The sequence below is a fragment of the Phalacrocorax carbo genome, chromosome 2 (genome assembly GCF_963921805.1).
Source record: "Phalacrocorax carbo chromosome 2, bPhaCar2.1, whole genome shotgun sequence".
NCBI lineage: Eukaryota > Metazoa > Chordata > Aves > Suliformes > Phalacrocoracidae > Phalacrocorax > Phalacrocorax carbo.
Window position 1 is genome coordinate 81,989,664 of NC_087514.1, and position 19,582 is coordinate 82,009,245.

The 19,582-nt window shown below is 39.8% G+C and overlaps 1 protein-coding gene across 3 annotated transcripts in view; it reads left to right on the top strand.

Annotated features, from left to right (window-relative positions):
- Window positions 1-19,582, top strand: part of TRIO (trio Rho guanine nucleotide exchange factor) — a 256,853-nt gene that overhangs the window by 224,336 nt on the left and 12,935 nt on the right. The window contains exons 37-48 of one of the 3 annotated variants that reach the window (XM_064443398.1): window positions 2,775-2,870; window positions 5,014-5,162; window positions 5,902-5,968; window positions 7,398-7,501; window positions 8,126-8,195; window positions 10,328-10,417; window positions 11,019-11,111; window positions 11,786-11,836; window positions 12,046-12,123; window positions 13,043-13,234; window positions 14,125-14,302; window positions 15,126-15,341. In XM_064443398.1, the coding sequence (XP_064299468.1) occupies window positions 2,775-2,870; window positions 5,014-5,162; window positions 5,902-5,968; window positions 7,398-7,501; window positions 8,126-8,195; window positions 10,328-10,417; window positions 11,019-11,111; window positions 11,786-11,836; window positions 12,046-12,123; window positions 13,043-13,234; window positions 14,125-14,302; window positions 15,126-15,341 (1,384 nt within the window). Of the gene's footprint in view, window positions 1-2,774; window positions 2,871-5,013; window positions 5,163-5,901; window positions 5,969-7,397; window positions 7,502-8,125; window positions 8,196-10,327; window positions 10,418-11,018; window positions 11,112-11,785; window positions 11,837-12,045; window positions 12,124-13,042; window positions 13,235-14,124; window positions 14,303-15,125; window positions 15,896-19,582 lie in introns of all 3 variants that reach the window. The other 2 variants (XM_064443396.1, XM_064443397.1) reach the window with 2 other exon arrangements.

Below are 19,582 nucleotides of genomic sequence, written 5' to 3' on the forward strand. Positions count from 1 at the left end.
ACCTGAGAGAATACTTTTGTTGATAGAAAATAATCTCAGTTTGAGGTTTAGAAATAGAATAAAAATCATGTTGGTGAAAATATGTTAAGGTTCCTGCTGATAAGCTGCTATACATACATGTCCCTTCTGTGATATGAAAAAAATTATATGTAAGCCTTATAAAAAGTTCTCCAGAGAAAAATGGCTTTTACTTATATAGCTCTTTTTGCATAGTATGAACAGTTACGTGAAGGAATATGCTTTTAAGTTAGTGTCCATTCATTTTTGTATTTCTGATGCAAAGATCCTTATGACTGTAGTGTAAAAGGCTTTGAGTAGCTTCCAATCCGCAGTAAAATTTTACTTTTCACTTCTTAAGAGGTTAACATGCACCCACTGCAGTAAAAACATGTTGGGACAGTTTTTTAAGAAGCTTAAACTGCATCATAGGAAAGGCTTCTGAGAAGTTGAAATTTGGTACAGTTAATATTATACCATAATTTTTCAAAATATTTTAATCGTGATTCACTTAAGGTGCCTTGTTTTTGTGCAGTAACTGTCCTGCTCCATGGTGGGAGGCAAAAAAGTCCCCTCGTGGCAGCCTGGGAGGTTGTGTGTGCCTCCCTGATGTCCACACACTAAGGCATACCACTGATTTCTCGGAACTAAAGCAAATGCTTTACTGGAACTCAGAAGTGAAAAGCCAGAGCAAAGTTTTACACAGCAGAAGTCAGTTGGCCTTGTTGATGGAGTTACTGATTAATAAAAGCCTTGCAAACAAATTCCCAGTTGTCTGCCTTCTGGGTGGAGTCCTTGTTCGCATTCCTACTGTGCTCAGTGGTTTCTTGGGTTGCTCAGCTCCTCTGGATCCCAAGGAATGTCTTCTCCTTTCCGTGACCTCAGAGGCTTGGCCTTCATCTGCTCCTCACTGCAACCATTTCTTCCTCTCTAGAGCTCCTGGTCTACACTCAGTGTTGGAAACTCCCTGCTCACTGGGTTTCTCCCACCCTAGTGAGCCTGCTGTGGGCTCCAGCAACATCTCACACCTGTGTGTGCTCAATTGCTCCCTCTGCCTTTGCTTATTTTCCTGACAAGTGTACTCTGCTCCCAGACTACATCATCAGGAAGAAAGTCAGCAGGCAGGCTTCACCAGTGCAGCCTGGCAGCCCCTTCTTTTTCAGATAATGTACGATACAACCCTGTGAACTGGAAAACAACCAGTTCTGAAGTTTTACTGTCATGTCCCATATACTCCCATAGAGGAATAACAGAGAGAAGAGACCTTGATCTGAGGCTGATTCCAACACCACCAGTGTTTTGTAAGGCTAAGCTGAGCTCCACATCCAAAGTGAAAACCTGCATACAAGCACAGCTTTGGAAAACCTGGTCAACAGTCAGATGTCAGGAGCATACAATTGCTAAAGGATGCGCTAGCTGTGGGGTTGCTCAGTTTGTGGTGTGCATGCAAACATCATGTCCTAGGCCATGCTGATGTGTCTAGTATCACTAAATAACGCAACCATTTTCTACCCTAAGAGCTCATCTGCAGAGTATGCACTCTCCTGCTCAGCAGAATCATTGCATGCTTCATGGATTTGCATTTGATGGCAGTTTACGAGTTGTTTGCATTTAATTTTTGGATAAGCAGTATCAAAGTTTCAAGATCAGTTATGTTAATATGAAACTAATTATTTTTGCTTTTTGTTTTCTCTTTTTGTAAACTCTGATGCAGCATTATGTTAACTTGTGTTCTGTCTCTGCTTTGGCTCAGTTCCCATATCTTTCCATTTAAAGTTGTCTGCATTTCCTTTGCTTACCCAACCCGTTTTCCTTTCCAAATAAGATGAATACAAGGCAAACTACCTAAAATCTGTATATTCTTTTCTTTTTTTGTATTGACTTACAGGGAGCCTTGTTACACCCATGCTTGATTTGAGCAGAACCTCTTGTGTTATTATACGTGCCGTTTCTTTGTCCAGTTTGTTGGAAACATTTACAGGACAGCTTACTCTGCTACATGATGTTCACTGTGCTGTTTGTAATATGAAGTAGGTTCATATTACACCGTTTCCACTTTCCAGTTATTTAACGATAAATGTAATATGCAAACAACTCTGTTTGCAAATTACTGAGGCTGAATTTCGTGGCCCTCTCCCAGAATCCTTTACTGTGGACACCTTTTACCTTCAGTTGTATCTATAAACTGGCATTTTATAGCTTATGAGGCCAGAGATCATCTGTGCTCTACACATACCATTGGGGAAAATGGATGGCACAAGGAATGGTGAGCTCAATTTCCCCTCTGAATCTGGGCAATATACCCCAGCTCCTTTAGAAAAGTAAATGCCCCTGAGTTACTGATGTATCTTTTTCTTAGCTTAATGATGCTTCCTCCTTTATTTCAAGTCTTCTTGGTTCCTGTTACTATTCTGCAGTTGTTGCTTTGTTTGAGCGCTACTAAAATATGTTAGCAAACTGTTGTCCATTGGGTCAGCTCAGGTGATTTTTATAGCTATTTGTCAGGCATTATCATAATCAGCAAGATGAAGGATATTTCCTTGAGTTCTATTGCATGTAGGAACAAGAGTTTTTATCCCAGCATTTAACTTCTGTGGGGGTTACTTAAAATTTGTAATTCCAGTTGCCCAAGTTGGAAGGGATGATTCTAGTGTTATATTACACTGACAGTTATTGTCAGGTACCTTTCTCTAACAGAGAAGTGAAGGAGGTCTCGTGATCCTTGAGCAAGTACCAGGCTAACTCTGGGATTCTCCTCCCTTTATGTCATTGCACAGACATCCTCTCGATTACTGGTGCGGCCGACCAGCTCTGAGACACCCAGTGCTGCAGAACTAGTCAGTGCAATTGAAGAGCTCGTCAAAAGTAAAATGGTGAGGCTGACCGGCAGATGCATGTGTTTAAAGAAGTTGTGTCTTCAAGTCCCAACTTGCTATTCTCAGAAAAGCTACATGTCCATCCTGAGCGTACACCTATGACTTGTAAAAATTGATGCCCGTTTCAAAAGTCACTTCCCGGGTTGGTGTACGGGTCACTTCGTACACCCTCTTTTGTGAAAGCAGTTACTGAATAGGTAAATGGCTGTGTAGAGAAGCAAAAAAAAATAAAGGGGGCGGGGGGAGGAGATGACAGAAAATGTGTTTTCTATTAGTAAAGTGAACGCTAAAACCCAGGGTTACCCTGATTTGCCTGATAGACCTTTATGAGAAGAATCCCTGAGACTGAATTTACAGCACATCTTGCAGAGTTCAACAGTAAAGCAGATAACTCTCGCGCAGAGACATTTATGCTATCTAGCTGGTTTTTAGGCAACATGATAATGAAGAATAAGTAAAAGAGTAAAAGGGTTGTTTCGTATGTTTAGCAATTCCTTCCTTGCTTTGCAGTGTTTACTAACAAATTAAGGAGGAATTTGAATCCGCTTTTTTAAGTTTCTCTGTTTTAAAATTTCTCTGTTTTTGAAGATGCTCATTGTCAAATAATAGGGAGTATGGTTAATACCAGGAAGGCCCTTCTTCATATACAAAACCTGACTTGACCTGGTCTTGGAAAATCTGCTCTAGGTGACCCTGTTTGAGAGGGAGGATTGGACTGTATGGTCTCAGGAGGTCCCTCAGCAATGCTGTGATTTGCTCAAAACCTTTAAGTCTGGCTTTTGCAATATAGACCCTGCTGGGCTTAGAAGAAGTGCCATTGTGAAAACTCTACAGATAATCGCAGCATGATAGTCCCATGTTACCAGAGGTTGAAATTTCCCAGGCTGCTTCTAAATTTAAGTAGCTTTGAATTTCAGAATGAGAAATTTGAATTTCCATTTTATATTTCCTCATTCAGGAAGACTTACACTTCACTTTCATTACGACATGAAATAATTTCTGCATTCTCTTAGAGTATTAACATTTCTGGTGCAACAGAATTAAAAAGCAGGGTGAATAAGAAGTGATCTGTGGGAAAACTCAAAGCAGCTTTTTGTAAATGGAAAGTTTGAGAGTCCATGTGTCTTTCAGGCAGCCCAGCAGTGGATATAACTTAATGATCCATGCATATAGTCCCTGGTGGAGATGTTCTCATTTCAGGATTTTAGCCAAGGGTCAGCTTCTCCTGTTTTTTGGACCAGGCATATCATTATTAGGTTTTACTTTTTGTAGGGAGACAAAAAAAGATTACAGCTGAACCCCACCCTGGTGAAGTAAATGTGTCTTGCATTAAAGCCTGTATCACATTCAAGGAAAAAGTGATACATAACTGTAGCTTGATCCAAGATTATGTGCTTGAATTAAAGAAGTCCAATAAATACTTCATAGAAGCTTATTTGTATTATTTCTCCTATGGCTTCTCCATATTTTGTACAAACAGAAGACTGCAGAGTCTGTGCAAGGGAGACAGTGTATCTGGCAGAAGAGATGGGGAGTCTTTCCTAGGATCTGAACTGTCATGAAGCTTAAAAGCAACATTGACTGTAGAAGTCAATGCAGAAGCAACATTGACTATTTTCTTCAATGAGTCGGTATTGTGGCTACTTAATATGATGAACAAAATGTCTGAGAAAGACGGCACTTCTACTTTAATATAAAATGTAATATCCAAAGAATCTCCTTTAGAGATGTCCTAGTTATTATTGACAGTAACTTGCATATGCCAGAACTGAAGTGTGACAAATATAATTTTATCCCTGGCAATAAGCATACATCTGTGTAACTTCCACCATAGAAGTACTTACATCCTGAGCTGGGTGCTCTGATTTTTATCTCTTTTTGGTTAAACCAACTGAACTCCTTTCTTCTACTATGAAGGAAAACTGGCTATGAAGGAAAAATATGCTTCTATAAAGTTAGGTTGTCTGTACTGGAAAGCCAAGTTGTTGACTGGTTTCCTGGAAGCTTGAGATCACCTTTGCCAAGATATATTGCCGTAATTGATCTCCCATAGGTTCCCTTATACAGCTGCATGTAAATCCATCTTGTGAATAAAGGGGAAATAAATCATTGTTGCTGTCTATCTTGAACACCTTCTCAGGCCCTGGAGGACCGTCCAAGTTCCTTGCTGGTAGATCAAGGTGACAGCAGCAGTCCATCTTTCAACCCTTCAGATAACTCGCTTCTCTCCTCCTCATCACCCATAGATGAGATGGAAGAAAGGAAATCCAGCTCCTTAAAAAGACGACAGTAAGACCACATTTTCAGTCCTTTTCTGACAATGGTTTGAAGAGATAAATGAAATATTGTAAAAATTACCACTTCGAACTCGTACCAGAAATTGTTAATCTGGAAGGGGGAAGATTTGTGTTAGGTGTCAAGCATGCAGTCACATTATGCAAAGAAAAAAAAATTCTTAAACAGTTTCAATTTCCTGTGGTGGTGGTTTTTTTTGTTTTACTTACACCTGACTTTTGTCACATGTCAGTCTTAGTTATGCAGGAAGGTACTGATCTTCAAAAGTTTAGAGGGCGATTTAGGCTTCAAAAAAACTGGTCGTTCTCCTTGTTCTGTTCTACCACACTCTTAATTGCTTTAGGTAATAGTAAACTGTTACCATGGTAGAACAAAAACATGCCTGGTTTCAGAATTATTTAAATCTGTGGGTAGAAATAACAGTTCATATACTTAAGAGTCTCCAGACCAGAGCCATAATAGCATTTTATTTTAAACAACAGTTAAATGTTTAATTTTAATGACACATGTAAGAAAACATTTGACTTGAGATAAACAGAGTTAAGCCTGCTCAGGTTCTGAAGTCTAAGCAGCATCTTGTTCAGAAAGAATGTGCATTAATTCTTCTATTTCAGCTCTTATCAAACATATGTGACTGCAAATGTCTAAAAAGCTGTTTGCCATTAACCCTCTTCAAGAATCTGTTTCAGTGTTTTTAATGAAATGTGTGTTCACCATTTTCTTTCTATTGTAGCTATGTCTTACAGGAATTAGTGGAGACAGAGCGAGATTATGTACGAGATCTGGGCTACGTAGTTGAGGTATGATGTTCTTCATTCCCTTGATTTTTTTTTTTTTTGTAATGTGGTACCAACCAGCTGTGTAGCTTGAGCCTCACGTTTTTTTTCAAAACAAAACACAGGAAGAAACTGAAAATGTGAATGCTTGCATTCTGACGTTTCCCTCCTGCGGGCTTTCAGTGTATTAGAAATATTGCATCAGATATCATTCCTGTTTGTTCTTCTGAAGAGTGTAGCTAGTAATTTTTTAAGATCATTACCTCTGGCCTAATAGTATCTTACACTAGATGGTTTTATTTAGCACAACTAAATTTAGAAAAACATTGTAACTCAGTAGGTAGAGGAACTATCCTGGATTTGAACGACTTGCTTCCTTTCCTACTGCTAGGCTTCTCTTAGACTTCCTAGTTTCCCCTTCTGTAGAATGAGGTAACATCGTACCTCTCCCTTCGGTCTTCAGCTACCAACAAAAATGCATTTGGAAGAGTAGAGAGAATGAGCATGACAGTGAATTTCAGCCTAACAAGGTTCAGTTCTTAAAATGTTTTAAAGGGAGGGAGGGGGAGAAAGATTGGCATTGTGATAGCCTTTTTACAGTATTTAAAAGGTGCATTAGAAGGCTATGAACAGATCTATTTTTGTAACTAACAAAATAATTCCTGATGAAAACGCTACACATCAAAACATAAACTTTGCAAACTAAAACCAGGCCTGGCTAATTAGGGATAGAAGTATTAGATAAAAATAGAGGGAATAATAAAGGTGCATGAATATGACAAAATCTAAAAATGCTCCAGCTCTAACTATGCGATAGAATTGCACAGTGAGATGAGTGTATATATACATCAAAAAAGAAGACAGGACTATGGGAAAATGTAAAAGTAACTTTATTGCAGCCAGAATGCTTGCTAATAGAATGGATTTTGAATTTTTTTGGTGTTTGGTTTGCTCATACCGCAAGTAGTAGTCCATACAGTGCAGTCCCATCCATATGCAGTGCAGCTGCTTGCTTCCTCAGCACGCTTTGGTGTAGGGTTTGACTGAATAAGAAACACTGAGCAAAGTTGAGCGCAGAAGCCACTTCAGTGACTCGTACTTGGTAACAGTCCTACCTGGCAAAGCATTGCAGCTGCTTCAGACAACAAGGAGAAGGGCTGTAGAAGTTTTCTCTATGCTTTGAGCCTGTTAACGTAGGCTAAATTAGCTAGAGTGAATTTGTCTTTCTAACACTGGGCAGTGTTGTGCAGACAACCTCAAGCCAATCTGATATTTTGTGTCTGTGCTCAATGTTATGCTATGTTATAGAGCATTTTTGTTTGTTTGTTTTTGTTTCCCAAGCAAGCTGTTGTCATGGGCAATTTGGAAAGCTTCTGGGGAAAAGGGGGATTAAAAGACAACATGATTCTTTACAGTTAAAGTGTTCTCAGTGAATTTCCTTGGACTGTTGCAGGGTTATATGGCACTTATGAAGGAAGACGGCGTACCTGATGACATGAAAGGCAAAGACAAAATTGTATTTGGAAACATCCACCAGATTTATGACTGGCACAGAGAGTACGTATCAACTTGAAAACCACCTGCTGAACAGTTTTACTTAAATACTAGATTGACTTTAAGAGGGTTTTTGTTTCCCCTCAAATATTCAGATACAAGGTAAATACATTTAATCTTGTGCTTTGAGTTGTAGATACTGTAGATTCAGCTTACAAATGTTGGTATGAAGGTTTGCTTTAAACAAGGACACTTACACATACCAAGTGCTTAAACTGAGAATCTGTAGTATGGATAGTGTCATGTACAGAAGTTTGTACCTTGTTTGAGGCTTTGTTTCAAAAATGCTTTCTCTAAGAATACAGTCTAAAGAATTTGTTAGGGGTTAGGATGGCAATATGAGCACCTCAGACTAGGAAGGAGAAAAGTTTCAATCAATATAGGAAATGAAAGAATTTTATTAATGAACGCCAGTATTTTTACATCTGGGGATGGATTCAGTGTGTCCTTTTGGAAATCTATATTAAAATATTACACTGTTAACATTGTCGTTTTGGACTTATATTAATATCCAAAGCTGCTGATAGGGGCACAAAGTGGACCTTGCAGTAAGACCACTTTGCCTTGCAATCACCTGTTGCTGTGTGTGTGCTATCAGAAAAAAGTGCTTATTCTGTCTATGTTCAGCTTCTTTTTAGGAGAGTTGGAGAAGTGCCTTGAAGATCCAGAAAAGCTGGGGTCCCTGTTTGTTAAGCATGTAAGTGCATATGTCTTTGGCAGACTCCTATTCCTGCTACTGCCCAACATGTTTGATTATTAAGGTTTTATCTATGGTACAATACAGTTAAAGTGCTGTAAAATATTCCTCACTGTAAGAGGTGGAGAGATAGGTTATAAAAGCTTATAAATAGACCAAGTAAATAATCTAGTTTTTTATCCCAGTGTCTTCCTGTGGAGAGGAAATATGAATGTGGGCCCTGTTTCTCAATTCAGTTCCAGTTCTGTGCAAGGAAACTTTCATTCCATATGACTAGATACACCTGTCTTCTAATCCCAGGTATCCATGCAGTACCATGGAACCAGAAATAGGAAAGCAGCTCATTCTTCTTACTGGTTTCAGTGCATTCTAGTTCTGTATCCTTTCCCTTTCCGAGGACTACAGCAGTGTCTGAGATTCCTCCCTGTTCACTTGGGGAAGGAATTGAGAGTGCCAGAAATTCGTTATGTCTAATCTTAGTCCAACACAATACCCGTTAGACCTTTAGGCAAGTCCCTGTTTTTCCACTTTTCATTTACTTGTTGAAAGGAATGACCATGTGTTACATGTGGACATTATAACACTTCAGAACGATATCAGATGAAGTAGTTATCTAGAAACCAAATATCAAAGTTCAGGACACATCAGACATGCCACTAATCAGTCATTTTGGTGTCTCTGTGTAGAAATACAATTTAATATCTCTTTGAGATGAGGTCTCAAGGTACTCCAAATCACGCAAGACAGCAGAAGGGAAACTTGCCTGCTAAATATGATCATTTGCACAAGTGTGCAAAGACTGAAGACAGACTGGATTAAAGCAGATTCAATGGGTTTCAGATTTTCTCTGCGGTCTGTGTTTGAAGTCAATACCAGGGTAGCGAAAGAGCACAAAACCAAACATTAATGGAACAGTATCAGTGGAAGCCAGGCCTAATTCCTGGACTAATGATGAGGAATGAGCTGTTTCATTTCTGAGGGGGAATGATGATGATTATCCTTATTTAAAAAAAAAAAAGCAAACCACAACAACAAAACCACAAGCAGGCATGGGAAGGGGGGGAGAATTCCAACACTGGTAAAATGGGAAACCTGAAGGGAATGACTCTCCCTGTTTCTGATTGCTGTTTTACTTTCTCCTGGTATATGTGTAACTGAGTTGTCTTTGAAAGGCACCCTTACCACTCCAGCTGGAAAGGCAAGCTGTGATGCGCTTACGATGTCCTCTAGCAAAAACCTGACTATCAGCTAGAACATGATGATTCAGTTCCTGCTCTTAATCTATGTTCAGTGTCCTTTTAAAGCTCCATCTTTCTTCTTCCATTTTTGCTTTCCATTTGTCTTTATTCACTGGTCAATATGCCCTAAGTTTCCGAGCAGCAAAGCCTCTAATGGCAAACCAATCCTAGCAAAATGATAAGGAAGATTTTGGAGTAGGTAATAGATGAAAATGGTATGTCCGTGTTTCTTAACCAGCAAGGTTGGTAATCAAGAATGAATCTTGAAGGCTGAAGTTATGCTCTCTCTCTTTTTCTTTGTTGCCTTGGTGTTAAAAGCACAAAATACATAATCAGAGTTTAAAAATACTAAAATCATTTCCAGCCTACGACCACCATTTCCAGGCTCTATCACCTACATCTCCACTCAGACTCCAATAGGCCAGCTTATACTAAATAGATGACTGAGAGGTTTCTCCTAGCTGCTTTGTACAGCTAAACAGGAGATCATTATTCTAATATATTAGAACAATAATCAGATTATTAAAATCAAGTAAAAATATGATATTTCAAAGTCTCCATCCATTTCTCTTGCTAAAAGAAAAAGATAACCATTTTCTTAATTTTACTGTGGGACCTGCTGAGCTATCATCTCTAAACACCTGTTGTTCAGGAGTATTTATAACTGTGGCAATTTCCTGACTTGTGTTGCCGTTCTGAAATCATCATGATATTCCCAAATAAATGTGTTTTCAGCTTTGTAATTTCTGCATATGTAGCTGCTTCTTTTCATCAAAAGGACACTTTTAAGTTCATACTTTTGAGCAGCTGTACTTCTTAAAATAATACTCCATTTCAATCTGGCATGCTTTTTTCTTGATGATGATATATGATTCTGTATCTTTATTCTTCTAGGAGAGAAGGTTGCACATGTACATAGTTTACTGCCAAAACAAACCAAAGTCTGAGCACATTGTCTCAGAATACATTGATACGTTTTTTGAGGTAAGTTTCTGAGAGAGGATATGTGCAAGGTGGAGGGTGTGTACAAGTCATAAGCATTATCAGATGTTGACAAAAAAAAAAGGCAGCACATATCATTGTTATTGTTTTAAGTTATAAATTCTTGCCACTTCTCTTCTGATTTCTCAAGTCAGGTACAGGCTCCTAGAGATGTATTAATCTCTAGGGGAAGAAAGCTATAGGCATAAGATACTAATCGGTAGAGTCTCATCTGTACTAACCTTAGCCCAGGGAGTTAACATTGTGTATTATATGAAGTGGCAATTTTGGATTAGCAAACATCACTGTCAGAAATAGGCAATATACAGCCTGTGATTGAAAAATTGCATTTCACTATACAATCTCTTCAAAAAAAGATAAGGAAGATGGTTGGAGTGGGGAATGCTTTGGAAACAAAGCTGATACAGATAAGGGGTAGGGCTCTAGCTTTTGCTAACTGAAGATTAGGTTCTGCTCTGACTTCTGCCAGTTTCTGCTCTGATAGCCATTAATAGTGATGTATCCTGCTGTGTTTCTAACTCAAGAAAACAGAGCAAGTTGTTTCTAAGTGAAGAAAAAAAAATGTTTGTTTTACAACCCTCAGGATCTAAAGCAACGCCTGGGCCACAGACTTCAGCTCACAGACTTGCTAATAAAACCTGTGCAGAGAATTATGAAATACCAGCTCTTACTAAAGGTAAAGTGATGTTGAGGTGAATGATTTAATATATGTGTTAACGGGTATGTTTTCTTTTTTAAATATTGCTGATGCTTTTCTGCCCTCCTCCCAAATGGAACCCAGATTTGTGAGTAATATAATGATTATTTTCTGAGCATATTCATATAGTTATAAAAATTGCAGTTAATAGCTCGGGCAGACTGTTGGTTTGGGTTTGTTTGTGGGTTTGTTGGTTGTTTTTTTTTCTCTCCCAACAGTTAAAGACCAAATGAACTCAAGTCAGTGACATGGCAGTGTTTAGAATTTGTGCCAATGTCATATGAAGGGGACAGGGATCTCCCAACCCTTTTCACATGTAAACGTGGTATGAGTTTTTGGGACTTAACCCAGCTTTTCCAACTACATCTACAACCATTTTAACATCACATAAATGTTTACAGAAGAGCAACCCTGTGTATCACAGAGGTCATTGCTTTAATACATGTTCTTGTATGATCTAAATCAAAAGTAGTGAATAAATCTTAAAAAATAAGAGGAGGAAAGCACTGCATCAAGAAGCTTTAAAAAGAAAACTTTTCTATTTGTCTTCTGCAGTCTGTCATTCTCTGACAGAGGATAGCAAATGCAGGTTTTCTAAGATTTCTCGTTGCTGATTAATCAGAAAACTCATATTATTGTTTTTTCTTTTTCAGGACTTCCTCAAATATTCTAAAAAAGCTAACCTTGACACAACAGAACTAGAGGTACTTAAGACATTTTCTCTTAGTGATTTCAATGCTCTAAACTTCTACTTGTTTTGACATAGGGTTGCTTTCCTTTTCTGATCTTCTTGAGAATGTAATTCTGATAAGCGTTTACTTTTTGCGTTTCTGTTCTAAAGCAACCATAGCAAATGAAACAAAATCTTATCCTACTAACTCATTAGTTTTGACTTTCTATTTCTCTTGAACAGAGAGCTGTAGAGGTCATGTGTATAGTACCAAAACGATGTAATGACATGATGAATGTTGGCCGCCTGCAAGGATTTGACGTAAGTTGGCTGGGGTTTTGCTTAGAGTTTTTGTCAGATTCTCCAGAAATTAACTATTAACATTGTGAGGAGAGTTGGTGGGAGAAATGAGGTAGGGTGCTCTTTCACTGTCTGCTTAGCTGGTGCAGAAAGCAGTGAATGAAAAATCAAGTCTTAGCCCTGCCAATGACTTCTTCCTGGGAAGCTTTACCTGTTGTGTCAGTCACACCAGGTAAGTCTTTCTGCAAACTCTAGGAACCACTGGGGTTGTTATGGTTCCTTTATTGACTAATGACCTGCAAAATAGTGAAGCAATCAGTTATCAGCAGGTGAGCAGACCTGACTTCAGCAGTGTAGGCAAAGGAGCTGTTGCTGAGGTCAGTAAAGTATCTGAGGCAACTGTAGCCCTTCTCCTTGTTTTGCTAAGTCTAGAGATGGAAATTGGCTATTGAAGCAGTACGGATCAGCTAGGCTATAGTCACATGCTCTACTTGCAAAGCCCTTTCTGCTCTGTGATGCAGGTATGAACTTGAATACTTCCCCTTTTCAGCACTCTGGAAGACATTAGAAGAATATATGAGTTACTGTGGTGGGGGTGCCAGGGAAGGAGTTACTGAGACTAAAGAAATTAAAGCCTCAGTGTTGTTATACCTCAAACTGCAGTATGAATTGGAAAGGGTGGGGTGGATTTCGGGGGAATTTTTTTCTTGATGATGTTTGTTTTTTGAGAAAGGGTATAAGAATGTCTTGTGTATAAGATGACCTGTATATGTATAATGAATACATATGTGTATATATAATGAATACATAATTGTCAGTGACACTCAGACATTGGGAAATATACAAAGCTATTTTGACATGAGCATCTGGTCAAAAAGGTTGACTGGGGAAGGAAGTTAAGAACTGCTCTAAATGTGTGTTCTCTTGCCTCTGTGTTTAGGGTAAAATCGTAGCCCAGGGTAAGCTCCTGCTCCAGGACACATTCTTGGTTACAGACCAGGACACGGGACTTCTGCCACGCTGCAAGGAGAGACGGGTCTTCCTGTTTGAGCAGATTGTCATTTTCAGTGAGCTGCTAGATAAAAAGAAAGGTTTCTCCATGCCCGGATTCTTGTTTAAAAACAGTATCAAGGTAACTGTTGTGTGTGAGTCTTTGTGTCCCCTGCACAAACTTTACTAAGGTAACAGTTTCTGAGTCACTAGTGACATCTAGATGTGCAGTCATAAAGCACAGTAAGGTGTCACTTATTTCCCGAAATTACTTCTACCAAATTTGTGCTCTCTCTGATAAATGGAAATCTGTGGATCCCAGCCCTCTGATGCTTCTGATGTGAAGCATACAGAAGCTGGTGTTCTTGTACAAAGCTGGACAAGCATTCACAGAGAGTTTAGTAGTCTTCAGCTCTGTGCTGTGTGAACACCACATTGCAAAGGCATTGCAAATACAGGTAATAACTCTTTACATATCCCTTTTTTGAATTTCAGCTGAAATCAGTCCAAATGTGTAGGTAACATCTGTAAGTAGTGCCACCTTAGACACGGCAGCTCTTCCACACGCAAATCTGTCATACAAAAAGTGGTGATATTAGTGCCCACCAGCCCTCCTGGTGAAACGTTTTGTGTGGACTCTGATTCTGTTATTTTGCCCCGGTGCTCTGTCTGCCAGCTGACCATCCTGCTCAGTGCTGCCTGGACAGCCCTTTCCAATGCATTGCTCTCTGCAGCAGAAGCCTTCGGTGTGGGCCAGTGGTGGGGCTCTACAGAGGGTTCAGCAGAGTGAGGGAGAGTGAGGGCTGATGGAGAACGTTGGGCTGTACTGACCAGTTGGAGATTGTTCGGGAACAATGTGTCATTAAGCTGTACACTAATCCTTAGCTTACTGTAGTCCTTCATTTCACAGTATTATTTTACTGAAGGAAAGGATGGTCATCATTTGATGATCTGATTCCGAGCTCCTAAGTAAGACTTTAGAAACATGTTTCTCATCAAATACATGAAGGAAATTATTTTTTTTTCGTGAAGGTGAGTTGCCTTTCCCTGGAGGAAAATGTGGACAGTGATCCATGTAAATTTGCACTAACATCAAGAACGGGCGATGTCACGGAGACCTTTATTTTGCATTCTGCCAGTCCAGGAGTCCGCCAGTTATGGATCCATGAAATCAATCAAATTTTGGAAAACCAGCGCAACTTTTTAAATGGTAAATGATTTCCTCTTACTGAAAGTTAGTAATTGAACGACTTCTCTGTCATCTGTTGTTTCTTTGCTTTGAAATGTTTTGCGAGTTTCCTTTTTCCTAAGCTAATACAGAACAGTTGGGGGATATGTGCCACATTTCTGCCTCAGAACAGATGCTAGCATTTATTATGAGTGATAGTCTGAATTTACATGGTGTTCTCTTGGTGAAATTTTCCAAATGTTTTGTAGGAGTGAATCAAGAATTGAGGTAGAGAACTTGTGTACCCCTTTTAATCAAATGCAAGCCTTTAAAGGTTAAACTCAAGTGGAATTTTAACAATCTGTTCAGAATATGTTTTGTTTGTGTTATTTTGGTGGCCATTGTTGTCACACCTTACTGTGGCAACAACATTCAGATTCTGCAGGAGAAAAGGAGATGATGGTAGCGTCTGCTGTGACACTAGAGGGCTCTTGCTGCATTTTTGTATCCATCGGTTGTTGTCCCGGTCTAAATTTTTTTTTAGAGAGTTGTAACAGATGTAACAATTTGGAGCCACACCTGTTTTTTTTCCCAGCTTGGCTGCTGACTGACACGGTGATGCTAGAGGAAAACATTTCTCCCTGGTTTCAAATCTTTCATCTTTAATATAGGTACATAGAGCAGGTGATGAAGGTGTGATATAGAAAAGTGACGTGAGGTTTACAGCTTGGCCAGCATTGCTAAGGGAATTTATCTTATTTGAACAGCACTCCCCTTTTGCCAGTCAACATGTGTATTTTAAATTGTTCCTGTTCTGTCTCCTGCCCTCCTTTCCCTGACTGCTTCTCCTCCCTCCCCATTGCAGCCTTGACATCCCCAATCGAATACCAGAGGAACCACAGCAGTGGTGGAGGTGGCAGCGGGAGCAGCAGCGGTAACAGCAGCGGCCCCAGCAGCTGTAGTGGCATCCCCAGCTCCAGCCGTAGCCGGCCATCCCGGATCCCCCAGCCTGTCAGACACCATTCCCCAGTCCTGGTCTCCTCTGCAGCCTCGGCCCAAGCAGAGGCAGACAAGATGTCAGGTATGTCCATTCACAATCTCTCCCTGCCACACTACACCACCTCCTTAGAAACTGGCCTGAGCCAGCCAGACAGGCACCCTTCCAGTGCAGAACCCGACGGTCCTCAGAGAGAAGCTGAGCAGATTCCCAAGATGAAAGTTATTGAAAGTCCCAGGAAGACAGCGGGAAACATTTCTGGCTCAGCTGATGGAGCCCAGAAAGACTCACGTGGAAGCTCAGAGGACAGTCGCTCAAGAAACAGCATAGGATCACTGACGCTTGGGAAGCCAAGGCCAGGAGCCATCTCACCAATGAACTCTCCTCTCTCCACGACTTTCCCTTCTCCTTTTGGCAAAGAAACCTTTCCACCCAGCAGCCCCCTGCAGAAGGGCTCCTTTTGGAGCTCCATCCCAGCATCCCCTGCCAGCCGCCCTGGCTCCTTCACTTTCCCTGGGGACAATGACTCCCTCCAGCGGCAGGTCCACCGCCACTCTTCACACAGCAAGGACACAGACCGCATGAGCACATGCTCCTCGACCAGCGAGCAGTCAGTTCACTCCACCCAGAGTAATGGGGTAAGAGCGGAGCACCTCTGTCCTGCGAGCTCTTCTAAAACCTTCCCATGCTCCCTTTCTGTGCGTTACCATCACTCTCCGTACTAACTTCTGGCTCTCCAGTGCTGTACTGCTCTGAAATAATCAACTGTTCGAATATCTTCTGCACATTAAAAAAACCAAATTACCTACCTCTCTGTGTACGTATACATACAAACATGGGTATGTATACAGACACAAAAGCAACCGCTAACATTAGATGCAATTTCTGCCTCTGCTGAAAACATAGATCACTAGGCTGATACTTACTAACTTGCTCTCCTTGCTTTTTTCCGTCTCTAATTTGAAGGCGCATAATTAACATGCTGAAGCGTGGCAGCCAGAGCACCTTGGGTTATGCATTGCGGCCAGCACTTAAATCTGACTTGGAGATTTTGGCAGATTGCCTTGGGGCTTTTTTCCCTTTCACGCACAAATCCGCCACCATTGTCCTGCTGAGTTTTAACTTCGTGGAGACATCTACAGTACGTTTCCTGGGCTGCTTGATTTTTATTTTTTATTAATTTATTTCCCCCCCCCCACTCCTTTCAGCCTTAGTTGGTGTACAACATTCTCTTTTTAAGTCCTGTGTCTGGTCAAGGAAGCTTCCTGCAATCCACTCAAAATAGGCCAACAAAACCTAGCTAAAATAATCCTCCTTCTACTACAACCAAAACAAATAGCGGCTCCACTTGTGTCTTCTGCTTTGTAAGAAGAACTGGCTTAGGGCATCTGGAGATTCAACCTTTTAGTATGCACTTGGTGTGTTTGTGCAGAAAGCTGGGGTATCAACAGGAACAGGATCTGCATTCTCTGTAGTAACGTCTACCAGGAAATACAACACAGCAATGACAGGGGCATGTGCAAATATAAAGCAAAAATGTCAAGGCACTTGCCATGGATGTGGTTAGGCAGGCTATGGTGCCTTTCTCTTTAAACTCACATTTGATTTTTCTCTAAGTGTTGTGTTCACGAATGTTTGTTTTTCCACTCTCTCACGAATCGTATGCAATACCAATTTTGCAAATCATCTAACTTGTCGGACCTTTTTTAAATGCATGCATTTCTTTATAGAACTGTTTAACACACAGAGCTTTCTTGACCTCTTAGTTCTTACACTTACTTCTAAAATAGCTTCAGAAGAAAAAATTATGCTTTGCATGTATCATATTTTTATCCTGGTCTTCTTTCAGCTTTTTATTTGGTTTAGTTCTGTCTTGTGTTTATCTTCAGTCTAGCAAAATGTGATGATAGTATAATATCTGGAATAATTGGAGTATTTTGCAATTACTGCACAGCATGTGAATCAACATGGTGGTACTTTTTTATATGCAGAGAAGACTTTCATAGTATTAACCAATGTCGTTCCATTAAAAAAAGAGAGGAGGAGAGACAGGATGGCACTGAGTTTTCAAAAATATTTGAATTTTTATGCTTTCTCGGCAAAGACACCGTTGCTTGTTTTTTATCTTACTGTAAAATGTAATAGCTGAATGCATGCCTTCTGCTTCACAACTGTGTTTCTTTTAGTTGGTAACTGAGGTGGGTCATAATTCTTCATTTATAAACTCATTCCTAGACCATACTTTAGCAGGATTTCACACCACATTCAACAGGCTAGAGAACATGGGTTCTGAAAGGTTTATTTTGATTTAACCATTTGTGTATGTGTATTTACATACATACATGGTTAAGTTTGGTTACTTATGGAAAAGTTACTTCTAAGAAGAAAAAGGAATTGGTTTTGCTAGTATTTCAGGAATATGGGAGGGATTTCTAATACTTTGATTGTAAATCTTCCTCTAATCCTGCTCGTGTGGTCAGTGATGACCAGCAGAACTTGCAGCAGAAAAACATTAACTGTGCAAGAATAATTTCCTCACAAGGCAAAAGAGAAGTCTATCTTTCTGTGGTGAGAATAAATTCTGGCATAAACACATTCACAAGAACATTTGTCACTTCGTAGTTACCAGACACTTGTTTATTTAACAGACTTATCCGTCCTTGTTGAAAGTAAGAAATATTCAGAGTTTAATATGATCCTTCAAGACTTAACTATTAAAAAGAAATACTATCTTACAGGAAGGTCAGTCGTGCAGTTACACAAATTCTGCTGCATGCTAAGAAACAGTATGTTCAGGAATAGTGTGGGGGGCAATGTTTGTGGCTTAGGTTGGTTTTTCTACTTCAGCTTTCCCTTCCTCTCCTCCTGTAAGTCTAACAGAAGGAGTTAAAAAAAAATACCAGCTTTCTCTGAATAGAATTGTTTTTCATCTAGCTAAAAGAATCTAGCAAGTTGTAATCTTAACTTAAACAATGACTGAAAATGAGACTGGTTTCTTGGTTCTGCTATTCCCAGTTTGCCTGAACCATGGAAGGGGCTTGCTAATAAAAAAGACTGTGCAGACAGTCCTCTAAGCCAGACAAAATGAGTTCTCCCACTGGAAATACAGCATCTGGAATTAAACACGAATATCGTTTAGTAGAGGTACAATCCAGGATGAGATCTTTCTCTGGTAGCATTTGCTTCTTATCCTAATAGGGAAAAAAGACAAAATGGACTTGACTCACCCAGTTGAATAAAATTGTTCAGCTAGAATAAAATGTACAGACTCACTGGAAATCCAAGCATCAGTGTGCTGCGCATGCTATGAATGAGTAATTTGAGACTGTTCTTTTCCAAACACCTTGGTTTTTCAGTAGACTAGCCAGCCAAAACACTCATGGGGAATCACAGGCACCAAGAGATGGAGTGACTTGGTCAAGGCCATTAGCAGGTTGAAAAAGAACATGGTTTTCCAGGCTCCCAGCGTACCATGCTCTCCACTGACCCCTGCTTTATCTACTCAACACTGAGGGGAGAAATACTTGACATTTTTGAGAAAAAACAGTGACACTGTTTTAATCCAGTGTGCCAAGCCTTCCACTCACTGCTAGCACGTATGTGGTGCTAACGTGTGGTTATACTCTATAAGCCATAGTAGTCTCCATCTACAGCTGGGTACTGATTTTCTTCTTCAACTCAGTTACTACTAAGAAATAGTGAGCCCTCACCGGTAGTGAATTGAAACAGTTTGAAGTAAGAACAGGGGTAAAAGGCAATCACACATACATGCCTCATACCACATCATTATTAGGCCATCCTGATGTTAAAACTTTGGCTTTCAAGAAGGAAATAGCTTATCTCAGGGAATAGGTTGCATAGTCTGATAATAGATTTCACACTTTCATTTATTAAACCTCATATAAGAAGTGCATGCAAATGGACAAAATTAGTCTTACTTTAAAAAAATAATAATTTCCAGTGGATTCGTGTCCAGGCAAAGGCTTTTTTTATTTGAAAAGTAGCATGACTTTTAATGTACACTTGATCAGCCATAATTAGCTTTCTGCAAATGCTCGGTGAGGAAACAAGCAACATTCATGAACTCTAGCGGAGAGTGTGTGATAAACACCCAACAACACTCAGCTATCACAGTCATTAATCACTTAGGAGTGAGATTTACAGCTTTATTGTGATAGTTCAGTGGGCCTATTTTGCCCAAGAAATTAATAATTTCTTATTTCACTAAGTTACCTCATCCTATGCGTTTAAAGGGACAAACCTGATCATACAGATTCAACCAGGGACAAGCCTTGAGGTTTTGAAAGACGCTGTCAAAAGCCTAT